Source organism: Oryctolagus cuniculus, chromosome 7, assembly GCF_964237555.1.
Source record: "Oryctolagus cuniculus chromosome 7, mOryCun1.1, whole genome shotgun sequence".
Taxonomy (NCBI): Eukaryota; Metazoa; Chordata; class Mammalia; order Lagomorpha; family Leporidae; genus Oryctolagus; species Oryctolagus cuniculus.
The window spans coordinates 101,542,521-101,556,668 of NC_091438.1; the positions used below are offsets into that span (position 1 = coordinate 101,542,521).

General features: G+C 37.7%; 1 protein-coding gene across 23 annotated transcripts in view; it reads right to left on the reverse strand.

The window, feature by feature from the left end:
* LOC100347668 (glutaredoxin-1-like) overlaps nucleotides 1-14,148 on the reverse strand; it is an 87,806-nt gene that overhangs the window by 30,172 nt on the left and 43,486 nt on the right. For 11 of the 23 annotated variants that reach the window (XM_070078264.1, XM_070078265.1, XM_070078263.1 and 8 more), the window contains one exon: nucleotides 3,710-3,927. The exons of 11 other annotated variants lie outside the window; for them this stretch is intronic. In XM_070078264.1, the coding sequence (XP_069934365.1) occupies nucleotides 3,710-3,802 (93 nt within the window). In that variant the 5' untranslated portion in view covers nucleotides 3,803-3,927. The remainder of the gene's footprint in view (nucleotides 1-3,709; nucleotides 3,928-14,148) is intronic. One more of the 23 variants, XM_070078266.1, reaches the window with a different exon arrangement.

The window sequence follows — 14,148 nt, forward strand, 5'->3', positions numbered from 1 at the left end:
GGGCTTGAGAAGGACTTCAGACATCACTGATTTCGTGGCTTTTCCCATTTGATCGATTCTTAACTACCTACTGCTAATATGTGTTGGATATGAGAAATGAGTTCTCCTTGTTCTTCATATTATTATCCTTTTACTATAAGATTTGGTTTGCTAATATTTTATAACTTTGCATCTCTGCTCATGATTAAAATAAAATAGTACTTTATTTTTGCTGTTTAATTGTTATGTTTGTAGAGAAAAGTTTTGCTAATTTTCCATGATTATTTGAAAATGATCCCATCTGTTTCCGTGCTCCATTTTTTCTTGGACATTTTAAACCCTTCCTTATCAAACTTCTTGTACTGAACATGATGGAGCCTTGACTACAGCATGACCTTACTCTGGACAGATTGAAGAGCAGTAGTGATGGGAGTTGGCTTGAGTCTATCATAATTGCCTTCGAGACTAGGGGAACCCAGCCAATCTGGTACACACATCAAGTAGGTCTCTTACAGAATGTTTCTCTTTTCCACCTACTGACCTGCCTGGAATACTCTCCTTCTCTTCCTGGCTACTTTATGATCAAGTCTGAAGATCTCAGATAAATGTTACTATTTCAGAGAAACCATCCATGTCCACAGTAATCAAAGCAAGATCGTCAATTGTGTTTTCTCAGACCATTCTGAACTTTCAATACTAAGACTTTTCACGACTTGCAGTTACGGATATAAGAAGGATCTTCAAAAATTTCATGGAAAGTACCTATTACAAAAAAACTACGTGAATTTCAAACTTCTTTGCACCAAAACAAACTTATTTTTTAATCCCATTTCCTGGAAAGTTTTCTGAGACACTATAATATTACTGTGATCATTTTTTGAATGTCTGTTTATCCCTTATAATAGTCCCTATGAAGGGTATGGACTGTTATTCCTACATAACCCTGTAATAATGTACTGTGTGCACAATAAATTTATAGAAAATAGTAAATGACCTGTGACTATGTTGTAAATTACTGTAAATTGTCTATTTTATGTATCTAAGCATGCTTTTCTTTTTTCTTAACTTTTATTTAATAAATATAAATTTCCAAAGTACAACTTTTGGATTATAGCGGCCTTTTCTCCCCATAACCTCCTGCCCACCTGCAACCATCCCATCCCCCACTTCTTCTCCCATCCCATTCTTCATCAAGATTCATTTTCAATTATCTTTATATACAGAAGATCAATTTAGTATATATTAAGTAAAGATTTCATCAGTTTGCACCCACACAGAAACACAAAGTGTAAAATACTGTTTCAGTGCTAGTTATAGCATTACTTCACATTGGACAACACATTAAGGACAGAAATCCTACATGGGGAGTAAGTGCACAGTGATTCCTGTTGTTGATTTAACAAGTGACACTCTTATTTATTATGTCAGTAATCACATGAGGCTCTAGTCATGAGTTGCCAAGGCTATGGAAGCCTTTTGGGTTCGCCAACTTCGATCTTATTCTGTCAGGGTCATAGTCAAAGTGGAAGTTCTCTTCTCCCTTCAGAGAAAGGTACCTCCCTCTTTGATGGCCTGTTTTTTCTGCTGGGATCTCACTCACAGAGATCTTTCATTTAGGTCATTTTTTTTTTTTTTTTGCCAGAGTCTCTTGGCTATCTATGCCTGAAATACTCTCTTGGGCGTTTTAGCCAGATCTGAATGCCTTAAGGGCTGATTCTGAGGCCAGAGTTAAGCATGCTTTTTTATACATGGGTGAGCTCCACATTCTGTTTTGTTGCATTCCTAGAAATCATGCCAGTCTTTGAGTATCTGCAATTCAGGCGACTTGTTTAGAAAATAACCAATCAATTCCAAAGTCCACTTTTTTACCAAAAGGAAAATAAATGACAGAATAGCTGTGTGGCATCTCCAAAATCCCATTGGCTAAAACCAGAACCTGGACTGTAAGCCATATCTTCTTGATTTTCATTTTAATATAATTCCTCTATGCCATAACATCTCCTTTTTTCCTATAAGGCTCTTCTCTACCAAGTAATTCACCTTCCTTCCCTCCTTCAAAAGCACCCCCACAGCCTAGTCTCCATTCTTCTGAAGCTCCAGCATAGGATGAGGAAAAGCTATATCAGAGAGCACAAGGAACTTTGAACTAAGACAGTCCTGGCTTCAAATCCTAACTTGTTAATGTAACACCTATATGAATTTGGACGTGTTACTTAAGTCCATTGAGCCTATTTTCACATCTATAAATGTATGAAGGATTATTATCAACATGAATTGAACAAGTACATATAAAACAAGTGTCTCTAGCATGGTGCCTGAAACATGCTAGTGCCTGAAAATAACCTATCCATGCTGTCTATCATTTATTTGCCCTCACATTCTGCTTTGCAAAGTGTAGAAGTATCCACATACAGGCTTGAATTCAAACTTAATAGGAGGAACTTTACCCTGAGGACTGAAATTGTCTACTGGAAGTCAAAGCAGTCTCTGGAGGAAGTCCTTCTACAAACTTCTCTAATCTCCAGTTTGCTACCAAGACAAGAAAATCGATTTTGAATTCAATCTTTTAATTTCTTTTTGTGGCTAGTTTTGCAAATGGAGAATGCAATTAAAATTAATGATATATTAGTTCACTTTCCTCGAAATGAACACTGATCAGATTCTATGTGAAGCATCTGTAACATCTCATCTATAATTATGTCTAAATATATTAACAGGGATCTGTGTATTGTAGAACCAAGAGATTGTTTCTGGGAGACAGGAGTTCAGGGTTTTAGCCCTAGCTCTGACCTTCATTAATGACGTGACCTATGAAAAAAATCACTTCTGGCTGAGCCTCCATTTTTCTGTGAAATGGGTACATTACTACCTCACAGAATTGTTTAAAAATCACACAGGTCATGTATATGAAAGGCAAAAAAATTGCAACAAGCTTAATAAACTGTTATGATTACTAATATTATTCTTAAGAGCTATGATGAACACATGCTACACAGAAATCAGGGTTGTTGGGACTTGACACAAATATTCTCTAATACTTATTGTTATGCTATGAAACAAATGTTTCACATAGTACTAGCTAGCTTATATTACAACAAAGGATATTTTATTATTTTTTACATGACAGTATGGGAGAAAAAAGTATGGAAATAATTAAAACTCACTACTGAACATTAAACATATTTATTAGTTATACCTCCAAATTATCACAAACTGAGACATAATGCATATATTTTTGCACTCATTTTAAAAACATCTAACTTTGCTGGTGCAGAAGGTAAATCCAAATTTATTGTTTCTCATCTAGATTTCACTTAATTTCCCCCCTCAACTTCTCTGACATTTTGACATACTGTCATCTAGGAAATGTTATTCTGATGCAAACACTAACTCAGCACCTGTCAAAAACTGTTAGCCCCGAACTCTGATGCTTTTATGGAGCTTCTAGATTTCAGTTAAGATGGAAATTTTAAAAAATTACATTGTTGCGCATAAATCTGTCTTTAATAGCCCAAGTGTTGGATTAATTGTAGCTACCCACAAAGAGTACACTCTGTGCATAGTGGGTAAATAATACTTAAATAGAGCAGATATCATTTTTATCAGCCACTATAGTCATGAATTTTACAAAACTATAAAACCTAGTCTTTCTATCAGCCCTGCTTAAGCTAGGCAAAATGCATCCTTTATTTCAGATCATGAAACTGACAACATTTATATCCAAACTTACTTCAGAGGAGGTAAAATTTCCCTGAAAGGGAGAAAAAGGCCATCTGTTTCCCTGACAGAAAGGCTGGGCCAGCTGCATATTCATAATTGTCATCAATAATTGTAACTGGAAAGGAAATGAGAAATTGCCTTTTTGACAGAGGCTTCAGATATCAACAAGGTCCTGTTTTGCTGGCTGAGAGAGCCATGACTTCAGAGGTTAATATTTCTGAGGGTTACCTAAACAGAAAAAGAAAATACATTGGGTGTTGTATAAGAAATCCTTATGAAAACAAGTTTGAGCTGCTTTTGGCAAATATTTATTTAATCCCTGGGCCTCCGGTAAGTAGAGAAAATATTTTCATTCAACAGTCAATGGATATTATCACCAGATACATTTTTTCTCATTCTTCAAGATGTAGATGATGGAGATAGACAAGCCACAGTCTGTACTTTCAAGAATCATAGGATCTTTGTGAATGAAAAAGTGTGTAACAAAGCAGAGAACAATGGACTACTAAAGAAAAGACCTTCCAAACATAATTAAGAGGTAAGGAAGCCTAGATGATCTATGTTACTAAAGTGTTTCAATGAAGATTTCACAGAGAAACAACATCTAGTATGAGTCTAGAAGGTTAAATAAAATACAAGGAGATGATATGTCAGAAAAATGTAGATATTAGAAAGGCTGATATTGTGAATGCCTGTTGAAGAGACACCTGCATTCCCAGTGTTACTGCAGGACTATCCATAATAACGAAGAAATGGAAACAACCAGTGTCCACCCAACAATGAATAGATGAAGAAAATGTAGCACATATACATAATGGAACACAAAAAGGATGAAATTTGGAATTTTCAACAAACACGGATGTAACTGTGGGTTTTCATGTTAAAGGAGTCAAGCATAGGAAAACAAATATTATATGATCTTACTCATGTGTGGAGTTTTGAAAAAACTAATCCCCGCAGAAGCCGCACTGCAGAGTCTGCGCTCAGGCGCTGGAAGGGGAGGTGAGATAAAAACCTCGGTAACCCAAGACATTGGCAGGGAAAGGCAGAAAGAGCCTAGAGGGAACGAAAGCCCCACTTGGGAAAGTTCACCAGGCGGACTGGAGGAGAGAAAAAATGAACAAATAAGGGGAACCGGCACGGACATTAGCCTCTCTCTCTACTCACCTTACAAAACTGAGCAAGACAAAGAGCAGGCGCCATTTTACGTATGTAAAGAGGCGCCAGCCATTAGCCAAGCAGAAAAACCTGACACTGGTGGGGAGAAATAACAGGAGGTTAAGACTTAGTTAGTGAAAGTGAGGAGCTAACAAACTGAGACTGAAAATTTCAGGGAGGGCAAGAGAACTCACCGAGTACACAAACTGAGTCAGAAAAAAAAAAAAAAAAAAAGAGAGAGACAGAGAGAGAGAGTGAGCAAGCGGGAGAACAATCTGGGTGAGTCACCATTGGCACACCCTTAACCCTGAAGAACCAAACAGAGCTCTCTGGCCACACGCATCACAGCCTCTAAGGATCCATCAAAAACAGATAGTCCACTTAATCTAGAGTGACAGTGTAACGAGAAGAAACCAAAGAATATCTCCAATATGCCAAACAACAAATGCAGAAACCAAGGTAACAAGAACAAGGAAGACACTATGATGCCCCAAATGAAATAGACACCCCAATTCAAGATTATGAAGATGATGAGATAGAAGAAATGCAAGAAACAGATCTCAAAAAATTGATAAGAACATTAAGAAGTTCTCAAAAACAAATTCTTAAACTGCAGAAATCCTTAATGGACAAGATAGAAAATCTCTCTCGTGAAAATGAAATATTAAGGAGTAATCAAAATGAAATGAAACAACTAGTAGAACATGAAACTGTGATAGTGATGAGAAATCATAATGAAATGAAGAATTCAATTGATCAAATGACAAACACATTAGAGAGCCTTAAAAACAGAATGGGTGAAGCAGAAGAGTGAATATTGGACTTAGAAGACAGAGAACAGGAAAGGATACAGTCAAACCAAAGAAAAGAAGAGGAAATTAGAAATCTAAAAAATATTGTCAGCAATCTTCAGGATACTATTTAAAAACCCAACATTCGGGTTCTAGGAGTTCCTGAAGGCATGGAGAGGGAGAAAGGATTAGAAGGCATTTTTAGTGAGATACTAGCAGAAAATTTCCCAGGTTTGGAGAAGGACAGAGACATCCTAGTACAGGAAGCTCACAGAACCCCTAATAAACATGACCAAAAGAGATCCTCACCACGTCATGTTGTAATTAAACTCTCCACAGTGAAACATAAAGAAAAGATCCTAAAATGTGCACGAGAGAAACGTCAGATTACTCTCAGAGGATTTTTAATCAGACTCACAGCAGACTTCTCATCAGAAACCCTACAAGCTAGGAGGGAATGACGAGATATAGCCCAGGTACTAAGAGAGAACAACTGCCAGCCGAGAATATTATATCCTGCAAAGCTATCATTTGTGAATGAAGGTGAAATAAAGACTTTTCATAGCAAACAAATTGAAAGAATTTGTCACCACTCGTCCAGCCCTGCAAAAGATGCTTAAAGATGTGTTACACACAGAAACACAGAAACACGGTCATCAATATGAAAGAAGGTAAAGGAAGGAAACCTCACAGCAAAAGATCATAGGAAGTTCAAAACATATATTAGAAAATATCTTTGGCAAATGGCAGGGCAAAGTTACTACTTATCAATAGTCACATTGAACATTAATGGCCTCAACTGTCCAGTTAAAACATACAGCTTGGCTGACTGGGTTAAGGAACAAAACCCATCTATTTGCTGCTTACAGGAAACACATCTTTCCAGCAAAGATGCATACAGACTGAAAGTGAAAGGCTGGAAAAAGATATACCATGGCAACAGAAATGAAAAAAAAGTGGGCGTAGCCATCTTAATATCAGACAACATAAACTTTAACACAAAAACTGTTAAGAGAGACAAAGAGGGGCACTATATAATGATCAAGGGATCAATTCAACAGGAAGATATAACGATTATCAATGTATATGCACCTAATTACAGGGCACCGGTTTATTTAAAAGATCTGTTAAGGGACTTAAATGGAGACTTAGACCCCAATACAATACTACTGGGGGACTTCAATACTCCACTCTCAGAAATAGACAGATCAACAGGAAGAACACCAACAAGGAGACAGTAGATTTAAACGACACTATAGCCCAAATGGATCTAACAGATATATACAGAACTTTCAATCCTACAGCTAAAGATTTTACATTCTTCTCAGCAGTACATGGAACCTTCTCTAGGATTGACCACATACTAGGCCATAAACCAAGTCTCAGCAAATTCAAAAGAATTAGAATCATACCATGCAGCTTCTCAGACCATAAAGGAATGAAGTTGGAAATTAGCAACTCAGGAATCCCTAGAGCATACGCAAACACATGGAGATTGAACAACATGCTCCTGAATGAACAATGGGTCATAGAAGAAATTAAAAGAGAAATCAAAAATTTTCTGGAAGTAAATGAGGATAACAGCACAACATACCAAAACTTATGGGACGCAGCAAAAGCAGTGTTAAGAGGAAAGTTTATATCAATAGGTGCCTACATCAAGAAATTGGAAAGGCACCAAATAGATGAGCTTTCAATTCATCTCAAGGATCTAGAAAACCTACAGCAAACCAGACCCAAATCTAGTAGGAGAAGAGAAATAATTAAAATCAGAGAAGAAATCAACAGGATTGAATAAAAAAAAATTACAAAAAATCAGCCAAATGAGGAGCTGGTTTTTTGAAAAAATAAAAAAAAAAAATGACACCCCATTGGCCCAACTAACTAAAGAAAGAAAAGACCCAAATCAATAAAATCAGAGATGAAAAAGGAAACGTAACAACAGACACCACAAAAATAAAAAGAATCATCAGAAATTACTACAAGGACCTGTATGCCAGCAAACAGGGAAACCTGTCAGAATTGGATAGATTCCTGGACTCTTGCAACCTACCTAAATTGAACCAGGAAGACATCAAAAACCTAAACAGACGTATAACTGAGACAGAAATTGAAACAGTAATAAAAGCCCTCCCAACAAAGAAAAGCCCAGGTCCAGATGGATTCACTGCTGAGTTCTACCAGACATTTAAAGAAGAACTGACTCCAATTCTTCTCAAACTATTCAGAACAATCGAAAAAGAGGGAATCCTCCCAAATTCTTTCTATGAAGCCAGCGTCACCTTAATTCCTAAGCCAGAGAAAGATGCCGCATTGAAAAGAATTACAGACCAATATCCCTGATGAACATAGACGCAAAAATCCTCAATAAAATTCTGGCCAATAGAATGCAACAACACATCAGAAAGATCATCCACCCAGACCAAGTGGGATTTATCCCTCGTATGCAGGGATGATTTAATGTGCGCAAAACAATCAATGTGATGCACCACATTAACAGACTGCAGAAGAAAAACCATATAATTATCTGAATAGACACAGAGAAAGCATTTGATAAAATACAACACCCGTTCATGATGAAAACTCTAAGCTAACTGGGTATGGAAGGAACATTCCTCAATACAATCAAAGCAATATATGACAAACCCACGGCCAACATCCTATTGAATGGGGAAAGGTTGGAAGCATTTCCACTGAGATCTGGTACCAGACAGGGATGCCCACTCTCACCACTGCTATTCAATATAGTTCTGGAACTTTTAGCCAGAGCTATTAGGCAAGAAAAAGAAATTAAAGGGATACACATTGGGAAAGAAGAACTCAAACTATCCCTCTTTGCAGATGATATGATTCTTTATTTAGGGGACCCAAAGAACTCTACTAAGAGACTATTGGAACTCATAGAAGAGTTTGGCAATGTAGCAGGATATAAAATAAATGCACAAAAATCAACAGCCTTTGTATACACAGGCAATGCCACAGCTGAGGTAGAACTTCTAAGATCAATCCCATTCACAATAGCTACAAAAACAATCAAATACCTTGGAATAAACTTAACCAAGGACGTTAAGGATCTCCAGGATGAAAATTACAAAACCTTAAAGAAAGAAATAGAAGGGGATACCAAAAAATGGAAAAATCTTCCATGCTCATAGATTGGAAGAATCAATATCATCAAAATGTCCATTCTCCCAAAAGCAATTTATACATTCAATGCAATACCAATCAAGATACCGAAGACCTTTTTCACAGATCTAGAAAAAATGATGCTGAAATTCATGTGGAGAAACAGGAGGCCTCGAATAGCTAAAGCAATCTTGTATAACAAAAACGAAGCTGGAGGCATCACAATACCAGATTTCAGGACATACTACAGGGCAGTTGTAATCAAAACAGCATGGTACTGGTACAGAAACAGATGGATAGACCAATGGAACAGAATTGAAACACCAGAAATCAACCCAAACATCTACAGCCAATCCAAAACCAATCCCTGGAGTAAGGACAGTCTGTTCAATAAATGGTACTGGGAAAATTGTATTTCCACGTGCAGAATCATGAAGCAAGACCCCTACCTTTCACCTTACACAAAAATTCACTCAACATGGATTAAAGACTTAAATCTACAACCTGACACCATCAAATTATTAGAGAGCATTGGAAAAACCCTGCAAGATATAGGTACTGGCAAAGACTTCTTGGAAAATACTCCAGAAGCACAGGCAGACAAAGCCAAAATTAACATTTGGGATTGCATCAAATTGAGAAGTTTCTGTACTGCAAAAGAAACAGTCAGGAGAGGGAAGAGGCAACAGACAGAATGGGAAAAAATATTTGCAAACTATGCAACAGATAAAGGGTTGATAACCAGAATATACAATATCAAGAAACTCCACAACATCAAAACAAACAACCCACTTAAGAGTTGCCCCAGGCATGGAAAGCCAAAACACTCTGGCAAAGAAAAAAAAACCCTACATGAAAGATCTCCACGAGTGAGATCCCAGTGAAAAGAACAAGTCATCAAAGAAGGAGGTACCTTTCTCTGAAGGGAGGAGAGAACTTCCACTTTGACCATGGCCTTATCTAAATATGATCAGAGTCGGTGAACTCAAAAGGCTTCCATAGCCTTGGCAACTCATGACAAGGGCCTAGGGTGATTACTGATGCCATAAACAAGAGTGTCAATTTGTTAAGTCAACAACAAGAGTCACTGTGCACTTACTCCTCATGTAGGATCTCTGTCCTTAATGTGCTGTACATTGTGATTTAATGCTATAACGAGTACTCAAACAGTATTTTTCACTTTGTGTTTCTATGTGGGTGCAAACTGTTGAAATCTTTACTTAATATATGCTAAACTGATCTTCTGTATATAAAGAGAATCGAAAATGAATCTTGATGTCAATGAAAGGGGGGAGGGAGAGGATAAGGGGAGGGTTGCAGGTGGGAGGGAAGTTGGGGGGGAGCCATTGTAGTCCATAAGCTGTACATTGGAAATTAATATTCATTAAATAAAAGTAAAAAAAAAAAGAAAAAAAAAAAGATGGGCCAAGGACCTCAATAGACATTTTTCAAAAGAGCAAATCCAAATGGCCAACAGGCACATGAAAAAATGTTCAAGGTCACTAGCAATCAGGGAAATGCAAATCAAAACCACAATGAGGTTTCACCTCACCCCAGTTAGAATGGCTCATATTCAGAAATCCACCAACAATAGATGCTGGAGAGGATGTGGGGGAAAAGGGACACTAACCCACTGTTGGTGGGAATGCAAACTGATTAAGCCACTGTGGAAGTCAGTCTGGAGATTCCTCAGAAACCTGAATATAACCTTACCATTCGACCCAGCCATCCCACTCCGTGGAATTTACCCAAAGGAAATGAAATTGGCAAACAAACAAGCTGTCTGCACATTAATGTTTATTGCAGCTCAATTCATAATAGCTAAGACCTGGAACCAACCCAAATGCCCATCAACGGTAGACTGGATAAAGAAATTATGGGACATGTACTCTATAGAATACTATATAACAGTCAAAAACAATGAAACCCAGTCATTTGCAACAAGATGGAGGAGGCTGGAAAACATCATGCTGAGTGAACTAAGCCAGTCCCAAAGGGACAAATATCATATGTTCTCCCTGATCAGCGACAACTAATACCAAAGGGGAAACTTTTTGAAGTGAGATGGACACTATGAGAAACAGTGATTTGATCAGCTCTTGTCCTGACTGTTGATGTACAATGTAATACTTTATCCATTTTAGTATTTTTTTGTTCTAGTACTATTGGTTGAACTCTGTAATTAACACACAATTATTCTTAGGTGTTTAAATTTTAACTGAAAAGTGATCCCTGTTAGGAATTTGGAAAGCATTACGCTGAGTGAAATAAGCCAGTCCCAAATGGACAAATATCATATGTTCTCCCTGATCAGTGACAACTAACTGAGCACCAAAAAGGAAACCTGTTAAAGTGAAATGAACACTATGAGAAACGGTGACTTGATCAGCCCTTGCCCTGACTGTTGATGAACAACTTAATACGTTATCCCTCTTAGTATTTTTTATGTTTGTTCTACTTAATACTTTTGGTTGAATACTGTAATCAATACACAGTTATTCTTAAGTGTTGAAACTTAACTGAAAAGTGATTGCTGGTAAATATAAGAGTGGGAATGAGAGGGAAGAGATGTGCAATTTGGGAAATGCTCAAGCTGACTTGCCCCAAACGGTAGAGTTAGAAACACCAGGGGATTCTAAGTCAATCCAATCAAGGTGGCATGTACCAATGCCATCTCACTAGTCCAAGTGATCAATTTCTGTTCACAGTTGATCATAATGATAGGGCTAAGAGCCAAAGGGATCACATAAACAAGAATAGTGTCTGCAAATATTAACTGATAGAATAAAAAAGGGAGAGAATGATCCAACATGGGAAGCAAGATACACAACAGACTCATAGAATGGCAGATGTTCTAAACAGCACTCTGGCCTCAGAATCAGCCCTTAAGGCATGCGGATCCAGCTGAAAAGCCCATGAGAGTATTTCAGGCATGGAAATCCAAGACATTCTGGGGGAAAAATAATGACCTAAATGAAAGATCTCTGTGAGTGAGATCCCAGTGGAAAGAACGGGTCATCAAAGAAGGAGGTACCTTTCTCTGAAGGGAGGAGAGAACTTCCACTTTGACTACGACCTCGTCTAAATATGATCAGAGTCGGTGAACTCAAAAGGCTTCCATAGCCTTGGCGACTCATGACAAGGGCCTAGGGTGATTACTGATGCCATAAACAAGAGTGTCAATTTGTTAAGTCAACAACAGGAGTCACTGTGCACTTACTCCTCATGTAGGATCTCTGTCCTTAATGTGCTGTACATTGTGATTTAATGCTATAACTAGTACTCAAACAGTATTTTTCACTTTGTGTTTCTATGTGGGTGCAAACTGTTGAAATCTTTACTTAATATATGCTAAACTGATCTTCTGTATATAAAGAGAATTGAAAATGAATCTTGATGTCAATGGAAGGGGAGAGGGAGCAAGAAAGGGGAGGGTTGCAGGTGGGAGGGAAGGTATGGGGGGTAAGCCATTGTAGTCCATAAGCTGTACTTTGGAAATTTATATTCATTAAATAAAAGTTAAAAAAAACTAATCCCATAGAAGTTAAAAGTATTATAGCATTTATTGGTGCCTAGGGCAGGAAGGAGTCTGAAAGGTTGACTAATGGTTACTATAAAGTTAGATAAAAGTAAGAAGTTTGGGATTGTATTGCACAGTAGAGTGACTACAGATAATATTAATGCACTGTATATGCTTCTCTCAAAAAAAAAAAAACACTAGAAGACAGGATTTGGAATGCTGTCAACATAAAGAAATGCTAAATTTTTCAGGAGATAAGTGTATTTACGCTGACAGAGCATTGAACAATGTATACATGTATTGAAGTATCATATGGTATCATAAATATGTACAATTTTCATATGGTAAAAATATTTTCAAAAGCATGACACCTTCAGAGAATAGCAATCAATGACATTTGTGTTGTTAGAAGAGATTGTCAGCTACCAAGTCTTTTAAGAGACCAGCAAAATAACCATTTTGATCAAGCAAAGACAAGTTCATTGCTTACTACACTAAGGGAAGCCACTGGCCCCCTTTACAAAGTCTTAGTTGCATCTTGAAAGTGAGGAGTCAAAACCCACATTTGTAAGGTTTGGGGGTCTAGTTTCAGTCATGTTTCTCTGTGCCATGGTCTGATTATGAACAAAGTCCCTAACATCATATTATAAGGTTAAAGGTCACAGTAAAGGGAGAACTAAGAGACTAAGAGTAAGGAACCATTTGAAAAGCCTCAACAATCCTTTATTTTTCAAGGCCTTCATTTGCTTTCTACAGCTATACAAGAGTTTCCCTAGCCACAGTGCAACAAGGATCCAACCAAGACTAAGCCAAGATGGAAGTGTTGTCCATAATTAGAAAGCAAGCACCTTTACTTTTGTTCCCAACCTTTTCTCTTGCACAATAAAAATAACCCTATGATTACATTCATAAGCTAGAATGGCACTGCTATGGCACAGTGGATTAAGTTGCTGCCTGGGAGGCTGACAGCCCATATGAGTGCCACAGGGGACCTGACTGCTCCACTTCTGATCCAGCTCCCTGCTAATGTGCCTGGGGAAGCAGCAGAGGATGAGGATGGCTCAGGTACTTAGGCTCTTGTACCTACAGGGGAGAACCAAACAGAGTTCCAAGCTCCTGGCTTTGACCTGGTCCTGCCCTGGTCATTGCCGCCATTTGGGCTGTGAACCAGTCTCTCTCTCTCTGTCTCTCCCTCTCTCTCTGCAAGTCTGCCTTTCAAATAAGTAAGTTTTTAAAAAAATTATACACTCTCATTTATCTTCCTTTCTGATCTTATTTTCCCTCGTTTATTGTATTTAAAAAAAACAACAAAAATTTACCATCTCAATGAATTTTTTAAGATTTCTTATTATTTTTAATGTCATACCATTTCATTATGATATTCCTTGGTGAACTGTTTGTATCATTTATTTTAGTATTTGAGAGACAGAGACAGAAAGACATTCTCTGGTCTACTCCCTAAAAACCCATATGATGGCAAGATTGGGATAGGGCCAAGGCCAGGAACCAGGAATGCAATGCAAATCTTTCACATGAGTGGCAGAAACCCAATCTCTTGCGCCATCACTGCTACCTCTCTGTGTCTGCATTAACAGGAAGATGAAGTCAGGAGCCAGATCCTAGAGTCAAATCCAGGTACTTCAATATGTGATGCAGGTATGTTAACTATTAGGCTAAATGCTCCCCTGGGTGAATTTTTCTAAATCATCCTCCACAGGGAGGGGTATTTTCAATTTGATGGTTCGAATATTTTTTCCAGAAAATGGTAAACAACATTTTCTTAAACAATAGAAATATAATGTCTGACAGTTTCTGAGACTTGAAATCTGGGATCAAAGTACTGGGACTGTCAGT